Source organism: Callithrix jacchus, chromosome 20, assembly GCF_049354715.1.
Source record: "Callithrix jacchus isolate 240 chromosome 20, calJac240_pri, whole genome shotgun sequence".
In the NCBI taxonomy this organism is placed as follows: Eukaryota; Metazoa; Chordata; class Mammalia; order Primates; family Cebidae; genus Callithrix; species Callithrix jacchus.
In genome coordinates this window covers 23,265,004-23,280,643 of record NC_133521.1, presented here as the reverse complement: position 1 = coordinate 23,280,643, position 15,640 = coordinate 23,265,004, and the positions used below count along the sequence as shown (strand labels likewise).

At 45.6% G+C, this 15,640-nt stretch overlaps 1 protein-coding gene across 10 annotated transcripts in view; it reads left to right on the top strand.

Moving 5' to 3' along the window:
- The window catches only part of LOC128930325 (uncharacterized), a 117,684-nt gene that overhangs the window by 14,994 nt on the left and 87,050 nt on the right, over window positions 1–15,640 (top strand). For 8 of the 10 annotated variants that reach the window (XR_008478253.2, XR_013530476.1, XR_013530472.1 and 5 more), the window contains 2 exons: window positions 2,917–3,085; window positions 9,457–9,572. Coding sequence is in view for 1 of the 10 variants with exons in the window: in XM_078358211.1 (XP_078214337.1) it covers window positions 2,994–3,085; window positions 9,457–9,472 (108 nt within the window). In the remaining 9 variants the exon portion in view is untranslated. The remainder of the gene's footprint in view (window positions 1–2,916; window positions 3,086–9,456; window positions 9,573–15,640) is intronic. The other 2 variants (XR_013530477.1, XM_078358211.1) reach the window with 2 other exon arrangements.

The window sequence follows — 15,640 nt, the reverse complement described above, 5'->3', positions numbered from 1 at the left end:
TAAGTCGCTGTTCCTGTGTCTGGAGATAAATCTTGGCTACAGCCGTCTGCTTTTTCTACTAAATTGCTAGCTCACCTCTACTTGAATGCTTCCAGAGATGGAAACCTGGCTGCCTCCCGAGGCAGTCCTCCATCTTTGGACAGCTCCACATATTAGCAAGACTTTCTTTAGAGTAAGTTCTGGCAGCATCTTCTGTTTGGTCATATGTGTTCTGGAGTAAGGCTTAATGGAGATGAGATGGAAGGAAACTTATGTTCTGAGGGTCTCCTCTCCTGAGTTTCTTGGGGGACAGGGGGACTTGAGACCTTCTGAAACCTAATGATGTAACAGAATAGGACATATGTAATCAGTTTGAAAACATGTGCTGGTAGTTGAGTTTCTTCAGCGATGGATTATCATATTCCCTGTCTTAATCAGTTTGGGCTGCCATAAGAAAAGCACCATAGACTTGGGTGGCTCAATAAATAACAAACATTTCTTCATCACAGTTCTAAAGGCAGGGAAGTCCAAGATCAAGGTGCCAGCTGGCTCAGTTCCTAGCAAATGCCTGCTTCCTTGTTTGTAGAAGGACCCTTCTTGATGAGTCCTCACATGGCAGAGAGAGAAGAGAGAGAAACAACTCTCTTTTTATAGACACTAATCCCATCACGAAGGCTCCACTCTTATGACACAGTACTACCTGAAGGTCCCACCTCCTAGTACCATCATATTGGGAATTAGGTTTTACCATGAATTTGGCCCCTCTCCACTGATATGGTTTGGCTCTGAGTCGCCACCTAAATCTTACCTTGAATTGTAATAATTCCCATCTGTCAAGGGTGGGACCAGGTGGAGATAATTAAATCATGGGGGCAGTTTCCCCCATACTGCTCTTGTGATAATGAGTGAGTTCTCACGAGATCTGGTGGTTTGATAAGAATCTGGCGTTCCACTGCCGGTGCTCACTCTCTTGTCTGCTGCCATGTGAGATGCGTCTTTGCTTCTCATGATTGTGAGGCCTCCCCAGCCACGCTGAACTGTGAGTTCATTAAACCTCTCTCCTTCATTCATTATCCAGCCTTGGGTATATCTTTATCAACCACGAGAAAACAGACTAATACATCCACTCTCCATCATCAAACTTAACACTATACATAAAGAAATCCGTGAGAGGCCACAAGTGGCTTGAATCTGTGCTCCTATCTCCGCAGGACTAGTCACAATAGCCTGGAGGTAAACCCTTTCTTGCCAACTCCTTTAAGTCACCGAGACCCTTTTTCACTCTGCTTCTAGATTCACTGGGTACTCACAATATTACAACTGGGAGTATGAAGAGCTAGCCTGCTTATTTTCTTGAGTTGGTTGTTATTATAGATTCTCCCTACCCTCATATGCACACTGTTCTCATGCAGCTATAGATAGAGTGCAGACCCAGGCAATGCCTGGCAATGCGGGTTTCCACAGGTAGCCTGGCATGCATCACAGTGGTAGGTGGTAGATCCACACTTAAGAGGTATAATCAGATCAGAAGGGCTGAGGAATTCACACTGTAAAACTACTACTACTGAAAGAAGAACTCATTTAATTTTGCATAAGAAGAGTGATGAAACAAAAAATCCCTGGAATATCATGTTCTCTTCTAAATATACACCTCGAAGGCTGATGTCTTTCTGTCCCACCTGGCAGTGTGGTTGGCTCTCAAGGAATTAACCCTACTCTGCCAAAGAGGAGTTTGAGTTTGCATTCAACTTATGAGGAGCTCTACGTGTAGATGTAGCATTTTATTGCCTACCGCATGCAACACATAACGTACAGTGCCTTACATGTTCTAGCAGATCCCGTCACATGGATTCCATTGTGCCCATTTTTCAGATGAGAAAAATCAGACAATTAGGAAGAAACTGCATAAGTAGGACTCTGGATTTGTCTGCCTGGGAAGCTCTGCTTTTCCATCAAGTTGTCTCTTTAGGAGGCAATGCTTTGTGACAAGGCATTGGGATGGCTTGAGGAAGGGGCAATGTTGAAGGAGGAAGCCTCAGCTGCAGGCAGGCTGGCATTTGTGCTGCTGTAGATGCATAGGGCAACAGGAGGAAGACCACTAATGGTGGAGAGAATGGGTGGAGGTGTCTCGGCAGATGTTGATGTGCAAAAGAACCTTAATGACTGGAAGTCAGTCAGGCTGGATGGGGCACACAGGTGGGCTGAGTCCTAGCAGAGGATAATTCAATAAGTATTCAGAAGAGGATGTCAGACTTCTCACAGTTGCTTGCAGGTGGAGCTGGTTATGGAGAAGGGAGAGCTAGAGATGCTTCCTCTACAACTGCAATTCTCTAGCTTGGTATTTCTGGACCTCACAACTGTTGACATTTTGGGCTGAGTATTATTCATTGTGGGGGGGGGGCAGTCTTGTTTATCATAGTGGGATTAACAGCATCCCTAGTCTCTTTCCAATCCTGACAACTAAAACTGGCTTCAGACATTGCCCAAAGTCCTCTGAGGAGCAAACCCGCCCCCCAGTTGAAACTCTGCTCTAACTCAATATGCATGGCAATATTAATGGCAGGTGGCTTCACTCTCCTTTATACAGATAGAGCAACTGAGGTTAATGGTTGCAAAATTTGTACCTCGGAATGTGGAGTTTGAAACAACATTTGTTCTAATTTTATACAAGACTCTGCCTTCCTGCCAAGGGGTACAAAGGACAGGGACCTCTTGGACTCGCTTGCTGGGAGCTTTGTTCTGTTTCCAATGCTTTGTTCCTTGCCTCTGGCTTGGTTTGCTTATCCAAACAGGCAGGAACGCCCTATGCAGGGTGAGAACAAATTGCATTGTTGGATTTTAATCCCTTTAGGTACGCCTTATTAATGCTCTTGCATATCACACTGTGAACGCGTTCCTTCATTCTCAAACATTTACTGAGTCCCGTCTGTGTCCTAGGCATGAAGCTTAAGGCTGGGGATGGAAGGATGAACCAGTCACACCTGACTCCTGCTATCCTGTACTTTATATCACAGCTCGAGACAGACGGCAGCAGCAAATCCAAACCTTGCAGTCTGATGGGAAATACAGGATGGGAGACCCAGCCAGAAAAATTGAGATCTGAAGGGTGAGACACTACCAGCTCTATGACCATGGAGGGAGGTGGAGCAGAAGACAGGCACAGGGAACAGCCAATGCAAAGGGCCTCAGGCGAGAAAGAGCTTGGTCTGCTTTAGAAACTAGCAGAGAAGTTTGTGGGGGCCTGATTTGTAGTGAGATTCACCACCCTGACTCTAGTGCCTGACCACTGGGAGTCCCAGCTAATCCCTCTATGCACAGATTTTCTTTCTTTCTTTCTTTTTAAGATAGAATCTCACTATCGCCTAGGCTGAAGTGCACTGGTACACTCTCGGGTCACTGCAACCTCTACCTCCCAGGTTCAAGCAATTCTCCTGCCTCAGCCTCCCAAGTAGCTAGGATTACAGGCATGAACTACCATGCCCAGCTAACGTTTTGTATTTTTAGTAGATATGGGGGTTTTACCATATTGGCCAGGTTGGTCTCAAACTCCTGACTTCAGGTGATCTACCTTCCTTGATCTCCCAAAGTACTGGGATTACAGGCGTGAGCCCACACCCAGCCCACGAAGTCTTTGGCATGGAAAAGCAGACAGAGTGACTTGAATGCATTTGGAAGATGATGAACTCCCAGCCTGACGAATTCTCTGGAGACAAAACACTGCCTCCATGTATGCCTGCTGCTTTTTCGGCCTTTCAAACCCACCTGTGCTGTTCCCATCTTAAATTAAGCAGGATCCGTGGGTCCTCAGTAGCTGCCTTGGAGACTTCATCTTCCTGAACTCCTTCAAGCCAAAGCCTGGTCTCTTCTTCCCACTGCTAGGGCTTCGAGGCTCTGCCTTGGCCGCACCTGTGTTAGGCGACCCACCTGTGCGTCTGTCTCACCTTCTGTCCTGGTTCTTCTTCTCTGCTTTGCCCTCTCTCTAGAATTCTATGCGGTGAACATGTACTGGCTTTAGAAGTCTCCTGTCTTTTTTTTTGAGATGGAGTCTTGCTCTGTCACCCAGGCTGGAGTGTAGAGGCATGATCTCTGCTCACTGCAACCTCCGCCTCCTGGGTTTAAGCGATTCTCCTGCTCAGCCTCCTGAGTAGCTGGGACTACAGGCGTGCACCGCCATGTCCAGCTAATTTTTGTATTTTTAGTAGAGATGGGGTTTCACCATGTTGGCCGGGATGGTCTCGATCTCTTGACCTTGTGATATGCCCGCCTCGGCATCCCAAAGTGCTGGGATTACAGGTGTGAGCCACTGTGCCATGTGACTCTCCTGTTTTATTCTCACCCATCCCTTTCCCCAGGGGCAAGGCCATGGGTATCATCTCCCTTTCTTTGCTCAGCTTCCCTAACTGTTCCCCCGAACAGATTACTCTCCTGCCCTGTTGTCTTGGGGTTTGCATGGAGCCTGGCCCTCTCTGTTAGGAGAAATATGCCTGCCTACTGTCTCTGTGTGGAGCCTGCACTGTGAGCTTGCCTGAAGCTATGTGAGCCTTGGGCATCCAGGGAAAATTAAGCCACAATTCCTGCCTTCCAGGATGCATAGCCTCCTGGCTGAGGAGGGGCCAGAATCTCAGGGACAAGGAGGCAGCCCCATGGCACCATGAGACAAGGCTGGAATTTGCCTTGTCTCCAGAAGCCTGAGTTAGAATGCAGTGCAGAAAGGCAGGAGCTGTGGAAGCTCAGGCAAGTCCCTTCATATACACAACAGACCGGGCAGGGGAAGCTATGGGAGTGTTCCTGGCTTGGGCATCTGTTCAGTGACACTGGCTCCCAGTTTGTCTCTGGCTGTGGGCTCCTCAGCATCTTTCTTATTTTCTGAGACCCAGTGGCAGCTTCTGTCTCTCTCCCCCTTATGTCTCACAACCATTTCTCAGATGGATTGCAAATAGTGTTTCTCCTCAGCCTCCATTCTCCTGGAAGCCTAGGGTCATAGAAGAATGTAAAGTTGGTCATATAGATGAGGATCAAAAGGAGACTTCACAATTCACTGGCTGTGTGATTTCTGACAAACGGCTCAACCTTGCTGGGTCTGTTTCCTCATATGTAAAATGGAGATAATGGCACCTTTGCAGCGGTGCTTGAGAAACAAGGATGGAAGCCCTAGACAAGGCTGGGGACTTAGGAGTTTTCACCAAGCCCCTTAGTTTCCGCCTCCCTTCTTCTCTCCCTCTCTTCTCTCCTTTGCCTCCCTCCTTTCTTTCTTCCTCTTCTCTCCCTTCCTCTCTCTCTTCCTTCCCTTCTCTCTTATTCCTCTCTCCTGAATGAATTCTGGCAAGATCACTTGAGGACGTATATCCTTTGTCTCCCTGTGAGAGCCCCCTCCCCACCTTCATGTAATTGTCAGCAACAAAGTTGGAAAATACAGACGTCTGAAGCAGCTCTCAGCACTGCAACATCTGCACCAGACAAAACTCAAAAAGCCCTCAATCCCCAGTCATGAATGCACTATAAAAACAATGTGGCAGAAATGAAAATTGTTCCATCATAATATTTCACAGTTCTTTTTGACAAAAGCCAAGCCGCCCTCATGAATACACATTTCCCAGCATCTTATGCATTATGCATCAGCCTATAGCAGGGGACCAGGGAATTGCCGGTCCCTAGTAAAGGGCCTTTGAAAGTGCCTATTTTGTAAACAAATGGAGCCCAGGCCCAGCACTCAGAATCTTTAGGTAATTTAAGACTGACTCCAGCTGCCCTGAGTGGGGACTGGCTCTTCTCAGGGCTGTAAAAGGCAAAAGAGTCTCTAATGTTCACATGGTGGAGAGGGGGTGAGTCAATGTTCTGTATTCTAATCTCCAATTTTATAACATCCGAGACAGCCATTCAGAGGATCTGGGACAATTCCTGTAAGAGCCAAATGTCACTGGAATGCCAGATGAGCCTGCTAAGGCTGGTTTTCTGGCCACGCAGTCAGTAGTCAGGACTTGACTCCTAAGTGCCACAAACTGCATAGAAGCTTGCAGTGAGGATGCTGATGAGTGTCTGTCTGTCTCAGGTGGCTTGTAGGAGACACTTTTGTTTGCCCCGTGCCAGCAAATTGGAAGTGGGAATGAAATGTGCCTTACTGTCCATAGGAGGAGAGTTGAAGTTCATTAACTAGCCCCTGTGTTTCCAAGACAGGTGTACTGAGGCCAGATTTTTTAAGTAACATGTTCAAGGTCACATTGAGAGTGAGCAGCAGGTCAGGGACTGCTGGGAGCCCGGCATCTTTCACAGTGCTTCCCACCGCCTCAATCATGGGTTGGCAGGGCCTGAAAAGACCACGGGCAAAATGGTTTCTGATTGCTACGATTTGAGTAAAGGGCAGACTGGGATCCTTAAAACAGCCCTGGAAAAGAACATCATGCAAGGCCATTTTGTATAATTTGCAATCTGTCCTCTATGGTACAGATTTAAATGGTGACCGATAGATGATAGATACTGACATCATCTCTGTTGCAATAACAAGATGGTGATTGATTCTTTGCTATGTGTATTTATTTCATAAAAGCATTCAGGTCACATTAGGATGTCAGGCAAAGGGAACTGAATTGAGAAGTGGAAATTTGGAGTTCCAGGGTTGGACATGCCCTATTCTTGCCTTCTTTGGACCTCAAATTCTCACCTGTTAAATGAGGGGTTCAGCAGGGATGATCATTGGGTTGCATCCCATCTAAAACATCCCTCCTGTCTGTGGCTGAGCACCGGCATTGTGCAGGGGGCACACCTCATGCTGAACAGCGCACCTGCACGGCTGGGCTCCCTGAGGAGGGGTGAGGGGAGGTGGGAGAGACCCTGCTTAGGGAAAGTCGAGGGAAGTTCCTTAGTACTGCTCCTCGTGCCTGGAGCTCTCCAGCTGCAGGACTCGCTTGCTGATTGATGCAGTTTGACTAATGAAAACAACTACTGAAGGCTGATTAAGATGAGGCAACTTGTTACTCCTCACAGACACCTGCAGGAATGTACTTAGGCACTTAGGCAATGGCTGCTTCCCCAGCCTCTGCTGACCTGCAGAACAGGCTGACGGTGGGTGTCAGTTGGAAGGGAGAAAAATTGGAATCATTAAGCCACCTGTAGCATGGAGAGCCTGCCCAGGACTTTTTTTTTGAGACAGTCTCACACTGTCACCCAGACTAGAGTGGTGCAGTAGCACAATCTCAGCTCACTGCAACCTCCTCCTCCTGGGTACAAGCAATTCTCCAACTTCAGCCTCCTGAGTAGCTGAGATTACAGGCATGCACCACTATGCCCAGCTAATTTGGGGCAGGTTTTCTTCTTTTTTTTTTTTTTGTAGAGACAGGGTTTTCCCATGTTGGCCAGGCTGGTCTCAAACTCCTGACCTAAAGCAGTCTGCCCACCCAGCCTCCCACAGTGCTGTGATGATAGGTGTGAGCCACTGCGTCTTGACCTGCTCAGGACTCTTGAAGCCTAGAATACATGGTTCTTAAACTCTGTGTGTGTGTGTGTGTGTGTGTGTGTGTGTGTGTGTGTGTATGTAGAGGGGAGATGTTTGTAAGTTCTAGGTGATATTGCTGGCCCAGGACCTGTACCTTAAGAAACACTGGTATAGAGGCCAGGTGCAGTGGTTCATGCCTGTAATCCCAGCACTTTGGGAGGCAGAGGTGGGTGGATCACCTGAGGTCAGGAGTTTGAGACAAGCCTGACCAACGTAGTGAAACCACATCTCTACTAAAAATACAAAAAATTAAAAATAAAACAAAAAACACTGGTTTAGGGAAAAAAAAAGACTACCTAAAGATCCTCCATTTTCATGTCTCAGCATCTTCAAACTATTCAAAAATATCCCCAAAAATCTGTGAAAAAATAACTTCAGCTTCTACAACTGGCACAGTGGCAAGTACAAAGCCTCCCTGAATACCGCAAATGGCTATTTATTTGATTTCAAACTAAGAAATAATTCTTCTGAATTAGGAAAGTAAAATATTCAGTTTGGAAGCTTTAGAAATACAGAAGAGTATTAAAATGAAAATAAAGTAACATAAAAACACATCACATAAAGGTAACAGCTATTGGCCAGGTCTGGTGGCTCATGCCTGTAATCCCAGTACTTTGGGAGGCCGAGGCGGGCAGATCACGAGGTCAGGAGATTGAGACCATCCTGGCTAACACGGTGAAACCCCATATCTACTAAAAACACAAAACAATTAGGCAGGCATGGTGGCACGCAGCTGTAATCCCAGCTACTTGGGAGGCTGAGAAACGAGAATCACTTGAACTCGGGAGGCAGAAGTTGCAGTGAGCTCAGATCGTACTATGGTACTCTAGCCTGGGTGGCAGTGCAAGACTCTGTATCAAAAAAAAAAAACAAACACAAAGGACAGCTGTTTACAAACCAACCTTCTTTTATTTTTGCCTGGTGAATGTGTAAATATGTGTATGTGAGTCTTGGCCCTGGTCTTATGCAGTTTGCCTGAACTGGGATTCTTGAGATGATTGGTAGTATTATGAACAAAATAGTAAAAACAACAAAACCAGAAAAATCCACAACAATGCCAAAGGTATGTAGTGGAGGCTGATTGGAGGCAAAAATCCTTGAAAAATGTGGAGGTAACCAAAAGGTAAAAAGCTGAAGAGTCTTTCACCAGAGCAATTAAACTCCATGAGCCCTCAATACGGTACAGGCACTTGGAGAGGTGGTGTTCTCCTAAATGAGCATCCTTATGGAATTCCTCCTCTTCCCCCATCACCCCTCATCCTCACGCCAAGCTTTGTAAGGGCTGAGGTGTATTAACAGTCCTAAAACAAATGCCAGGGGAGTTGTAAGAAATGCACTCGGGGTGTAAAATGCTGTCTAGTTTAAGCTTCATATCACATCATTCTCTTTCGTTGGTCATCTTGGGTTTTCTAAAAGAAGCTGACTTATTTTGTTGAAAATGTAGTAAATAAACAAGAAAGAGTCATTTCACCTCCATTATCTATTATCACTCCAGAAAATCAAGAGCCAGCATTTAAACAGCACATTTACACAAATCAAATGGGTTTTGTTGTTGTTTGTTTGTTTTTTGAGACCGAGTTTCACTCTGACACCCAGGCTGCTCTGCCTCCCAGGTTCAAGGGATTCTCCTGCCTCAGCCTCCTGAGTAGCTGGGACTACAGGTGCACACCACCACATCCAGCTAATTTTGTATATTTAATAGAGTTGGGGTTTCACCATGTTAGCCAGGCTTATCTCGAACTCCCAACCTCTGGTGATCCACCTGCCATGGCCTCCAAAAGTGCTGGGATTACAGGCATGAGCCACCACACCTGGCCAAGTATTCTAGGTGTGTGTCTGACTTGGTTTCAGATGGAAGCCTCTTTGAGGCTAGGGGGATTTCTCACAGATCCTCGTGGCCCAAAGCCTAGCATAGTCCCCTGCAGCAAGTGTGTACCAACACACGCCCAGAGGACATGACAATAGGCTTTCTTATTGTTCTCTTTCAGCAGAGGCAAAGAGTAAATGCTAATTACATCTGAACTTGAGAAACAACAATAAGCCAACTGCCATGGGCCCGTAGGAGTAGGAGAAGATAATTCAAGCTCTTGGGAATGACTTAGAGGTAAGTGCTAATCCACCCCAGGGATGTCTCAAGATGTTCTTTTTCACCTGCTGATGGTTTTCCTTAGGAGAGAAGCCTTGGGTATTTGCAAAGTCTCATATATTGATTGTATTATGTTTACTTTGTTTATAAATGTTACAACTTCTACCCAGAGTCTACCGGATTTACATGTTTAAAGCACTGTTTTTGTTCAAATCCGAGATGGTCTGTGGGTCCTGGGTACTCAGCACAGCATTCCTGGTTTTCTGCAATTGGCATGGCTCTATCTGTCTTGGGTTATAACCTGAATTTATCTCTGCAAAGACCACAGGCCTGCGTTTGCCGGGAGCACAGGGATATGCGGTCCAACAGCACCTCAGTTTCCAGGATCTAGTTTCAAGAGCCAGTTTCATTGATCAACTTTGGGATGTATGTGCTCTCTTTGACATTACCCTCTCTTTACATTCCAAACAGCATGTGCCTGACATTGCTTTCACTTCCCAGTGAGTCAGAACTGGAACTAGCTAATGATGGGGATCCCTTCATCATGGAAACTTGAGAACATTCACCTATTCCATTCCACTCTTTTTCAGCATACAGGATTATTAAACCACCAAAGCAAGCAGCCTTTCCAATGCTACTCTAATTCTATTAATGCAGCCTAAATTCATGTTGGCAAACATAACATGCTATTGGTTTACATTGAGCTTGTGGTCCCCTAAGAGCTTCAGCCATTTATTTTTTTAAAATTTTTAAATTTTTTGACACGGAGTCTCACTCTTGTTACCCAGGCTGGAGTGCAGTGGCCCGATCTTGATTCAATGCAACCTCTGCCTCACGGGTTCAAGTGATTCTTTTGCCTCAGCCTCCTGAGTAGCAGGGACCACAGATGTGTGTCACCATGCCCAGCTAATTTTTGTATTTTTTTTTTTTCGAGACGGAGTTTTGCTCTTGTTACCCAGGCTGGAGTGCAATGGCGCGATCTCGGCTCACTGCAACCTCCGCCTCCTGGGTTCAGGCAATTCTCCTGCCTCAGCCTCCTGAGTAGCTGGGATTACAGGCACGTGCCACCATGCCCAGCTACTTTTTGTATTTTTAGTAGAGATGGGGTTTTACCATGTTAGCCAGGATGGTCTCAATCTCTTGATCTTATGATCCACCAGCCTCAGCCTCCCAAAGTGTTGGGATTACAGGCATGAGCCATCACATGTGGCCGACCTTCAACCATTTGTAAGTCTCCATTCTATCAGCTGCTGTCATGTTGCATGTCTCACCTTCATATATTTTATTTAAAAAAATAACTAAATGTAGAATCTTAGAAACATCTCCCTGATTATTCTAAGCCTACTGTTCTGGTTTGGTCAGGCTTTTTTGAAGATTGGGCCTGAGATTCTCTGCGTTAACTTTTTCTCCATGTTTTTTGTCACTTGAAGAAAGCAAGTTCTTGTCTCCATAAACTTTTCCTTCAAGGTTTCAGCCCTGGGTTTAACACTGTGGGACTTTGCAGGTTCAGCACCCTCCCTGAGCTATTCTGTCCAAATGTAAAATGAGAGCAGTGACAGGTAGCTGGCTAGGCTATTGCCGTACTTAGACATATTGTTTATGAAGTGCCCAGTATAGCCTCTGACACATAAAAGGTACTTGGTGAATATTTTTGTCAGGTTATATATTTGTATCTAACAGTAGTTTTCAAAAAGCAAACAAAACAAACTGATGGCCACCTTTCTAGAGTCTCAGTTAGCCAAAGGGGTGGCATTTTGATTGGCCAGCAAAGAGTTACAGCACATAAAATCATCAGGGAACAGGGACTGCAGAGGCCACCAATAAATTACTGTGCAGAGTTGGGCAAGATTCTTAATCTCTGGAGCCTCAGTGTCCTCATCTCTAAGATAAGAAAACACAGGGAGAGTATCTGGCATGTAGCCATCTGGTAGCAAACAGAAGGCCCTTTCCTCCTCTTCCTCCCCATACCTCCTGCCTTGGAAGCCTCCAAATGGCTCGGCTCCAGATATCACTGGATCCAGGTCACTGAGATCTTTGTCCTTTGAGTTTGCAGGCATCGTTCTCAAAGCTTCCTGAGATAGCAACTGTCTTAGTCAGTTTGGGCTGCTGTAATAGAACGCCACAGTCCAGGTGGCTTAAGCAACAAACATTTATTACTTACAGTTCCAGAGGCTGAAAAGTCCAAGATCAAGGTGCCAGCAGATTAAGTTCTCGGTGAGGGCTGCCTCTTGGCCTGCAGACAGCCTCCTCCTTGCTATGTACTCACAGAGCCTTTCCTCGGTGCATGCTCATAATCGGTCTTCCTCTTTTTTTTTTTTTTTTTTTAATTTTTGAGATGAAGTTTTGCTCTGTTGCCCAGACTGGAGTGCAGTGGCATGACCTTGGCTCACTGCAACCTCCACCTCTTAAGTTCAGGTGATTCTCCTGCTTCAGCCTCCTGAGTACCTGGGATTATAAGTGTGTGCCACCATGTCCAGCTAATTTTTGTATTTTTAGTAGAGACCAGGTTTTGCCATGTTGGCCAAGCTGGTCTCAAACTCTGGATCTCAAGTGATCTGCCTGTCTTGGCCACCCAAAGGGCTGGGATTATAGGTGTGAGTCACCACCTTTGATCTGTCTTCCTCTTCTAATAAAGGCACTGATCTCATCATGAGGGTCCCACCCTCATGACCTTATCTCAATACCATTACATTGGGAGTTAGGGCTTCAGCATATGGATTTGGGATGTTGGGAACATAAATATTTAGCTTATAACAGCAGCTTTACGTCTGAGCAAACCAACTAACCCCGTTGAAACTGTTTGCATTTCTAAAAGAGAAATAGTGATGTCTGCATGTTCCACAGACAATCTCTTTCAGTCACTGTAATGGGCTTGGCCCACAACATGCCCTACTGTTGCCTGCTCTCTGACCCAGTGCATACTCTTTCCTCTGCTTGGAATCTGCCTGTTCTCCAAGCACTTCCCATTCACCCATTCATCTCTTCAAGATGCAATGTCTTCTCCTGCAGGCAACCCAGCCCCACCTATGCTCTTACCTTACTGTGCTGATCCCTGTCCCTCTTCCAAGGGGCTGTGAGGAGCTCATGAGCACCTAGATCATATGTCCCATCTCAGTCTTATTCTTCAGTGCCTAGCCATCTGCCTGGCATGTAGTAGGTGCCTACTAGGTGTTTGGATCCATGAATGTAATACTGTTCACTCTGCAGAAAGACAGAGATAACAGTGGATGCATTGCTTTAACCACTGGTGAAAAAGACATCAGCAGAGAATGTAAGAAAGTGATTGAAGTAGGGATAGGATTGCTCACAATATTTAAACAAAAACTCCAGGCCACATGTGGTAATTCACCCGCGTAATCCCACCGCTTTGGGAAGCTGAGGTGGGAGGATTGCTTGAGGCCAGGAGTTTGAGACCAGCCTGGTCAGCATAGCCACAACCTGTGTCTAAAAAGATAAAATAAAATAACTAAAAATGACTAGCCAGGCATGGTGGTGGCATGTACCTGTAGGCACAGCTACAAGGGAGAGTGAGATAGGAGGACCGCTTGAGCCCAGAAGTTCAAGGCTGCAGCGAACTATGATCACAGCACTGCACTCCAGCCTGGGCAACAAAGCAACACCTTGTCTCTAAAATAAAATAAATTTCCTACTTCAATGGCATAGCAGGGCCAGACAGAGAAAAAAGCACCCTATCTGGATGGTAAGTGCCACGAAGGTACTCAGAAACCGGCCAGCTTTCCGGCGAGGGGCTTTTGTCTGTTTGAACATTCCACACAGGTTGATCTCAGCAGAGCAACTGTGTCTGATAGAAGCAAAGTCTCTACTTACAAATCACGAAGCTGAGAGTGAGCATGAACAGCTAATGATCATCTTAATTAACCCACAAAACTTTATGTACGACCAGTGTTCAGCCAACCTTTTGATCCTAGGCAGAAATCTATTAAAGCCAGTTAAGAGAATGAAAAGACAAAATCTGACAAATGCTTTTACCTTGGTGGATATAAAAGTTGGCGGGCTTGATAAATCTGAGAGTGATCTATTTGCCAATAGCAATATTACATTAAGTTGGGGAAACATCATTCCCTTAAATGCAAGCTAAGTGAGTGGCCTGAATAATGGCTTACAATTACATGTGTCCAGGGCCTGTTGAGGCTGGAGAGGATAGAATTCACACCACTGCTTTGGAATGAACTCATTTTCTCCAAAGGAGTAGTTTCTAAGCTTGCCTTGAGTAGGAACTGGTTTCAGAATCTAATGGAAATTGTGGGCTGGCTCCTGGAATAATGCACATGGTATGTGCACAGAATACCGGATGATTCTCAGGGGGTTCATTCTCTGAGATGTTCATCTGTGGGCTTCAGTTCCGAATCCCTGCTCCTAGGAGGCTTGAGGGTCTGGTGTGTAGATTTTCAACTGCAAATGTGAGGTGTCTTATTAGAATCATCTTTGAAACCTTTTTTTTTTGGAGACAGAGTTTCACTCTTTTGCCCAGGCTGGAGTGAAGTGTTATGATCTTGGTTCACTGCAACCTCCCCTCCAGGTTCTAGCAATTCTCCTGCCTCAGCCTCCTGTGTAGCTGGGATTATACGCACCTGCCACCACACCCAGCTATTTTTTGGAATTTTAGTAGAGATGGGGTTTTGCTATGTTAGCCAGGCTGGTCTTGAACCCCTGACCTCAGGTGATCCACCCACCTTGGACTCTGAAATTTTTCAAAATACACATTTCCCCCAAGTCATATAAAAGCATATTATTGGAGCCTTCTAGGAGGAAAAAATTGCAATGATGTTGAAACTTAAGCATTTTGGAAAACACCCGAATATTTCCCTCCCTCCCTCCCTCCCTTTCTTTCTTTCTTTTCTTTGGAGATGAAGTCTCGCTTTGTCACCCAGGCTGGAGTGCAGTGGTGTGATCTCGTTCACTGTAACCTCTGCCTCCTGAGTTCAAGCGATTCTCCTGCCTCAGCCTCCTGAGTAGCTGGGATTACAGGAGTGCCCTACCATGCCCAACTAATTTTTGTATTTTTTATAGAGATGGGGTTTCACCATGTTGGCCAGGTTGGTCTCAAATTCCTGACCTCAAGTGATCCACCTGCCTTGGCCTCCCAAAGTTCTGGGATTCCAGGCATGAGCCCCAAATATTTTCTTGTTTCTAAGACTGAGATCTCTAATAATTGTTGGTCTGTATCCTTATGTGAACAAGAAAATATGTGGGTAACTTCACTTCTGTATCCCCTCTATGAGCAGGAGTCAATAGTTCAAGAGGAGAGACAGAGCAATGAGTTTGATCCAGAGACCTGGACCAAAATCCCAGGTTCTTTACTACTTAGCTTTATGGCCTTGCTCAAGGAACCTATCCTTTCTCCACCTCCATTTCCTCATCTGTGATGGACTGTTGGAAAGACTGAGGGACATAGAATTTCTGATGTCCAGCCTCAACTCTGCCCCATGCCTCCCAGCTTCTTTTTAAAGGAAAAATACAAGTATAAATGAAGAGGTTTATTATAGGGTCTTCTTAAGAAGGAAATCCCTGCACTGGATGTGTTGTGTCACATTTAATGCCTGGTAAAAGGGGTAGTTGATAATAGGAATTCTCCACTTGGTTCCTCAAGGTCTGAAGTGTCAGAAAAGTGTTGCATTTCTAGAAACCTGCTGTAAGGGTTTTTAATCACTTATAAAGGCCTCAAGGATGTTTTTCATATTGAAGGTTATAAACAAGTAAATATTGCTAGTCTAGAAGAGAATCTTTCACCATATGGTGGCTTTGCCTGGCTTGGCTTCCAGGGGCATCCTGAGTCATTGGAAAAGTGTACATGTGGATGGTGCTATGAAAATCCCCTTTTTCTTGCTTGGAGTTGGAGGACGACCTGGGGGGACAGGACTACAGGACCCCAAGGCCTGATGATAACAGAGGTTATTCTACTTGCAAATAGGTCTGTCTAGAAGTGAGTCTTTCAGGTAGTCAATTTCTAATCTCTACCATAGGAATCCATTTTGTATAGAACAGTTATAAGGGTTAGATTAGCTAAGCTGTGCAAAGCTCCCGCCCTTCATGTATTAGATGCTCAATGAATGGTAGTTACGTCG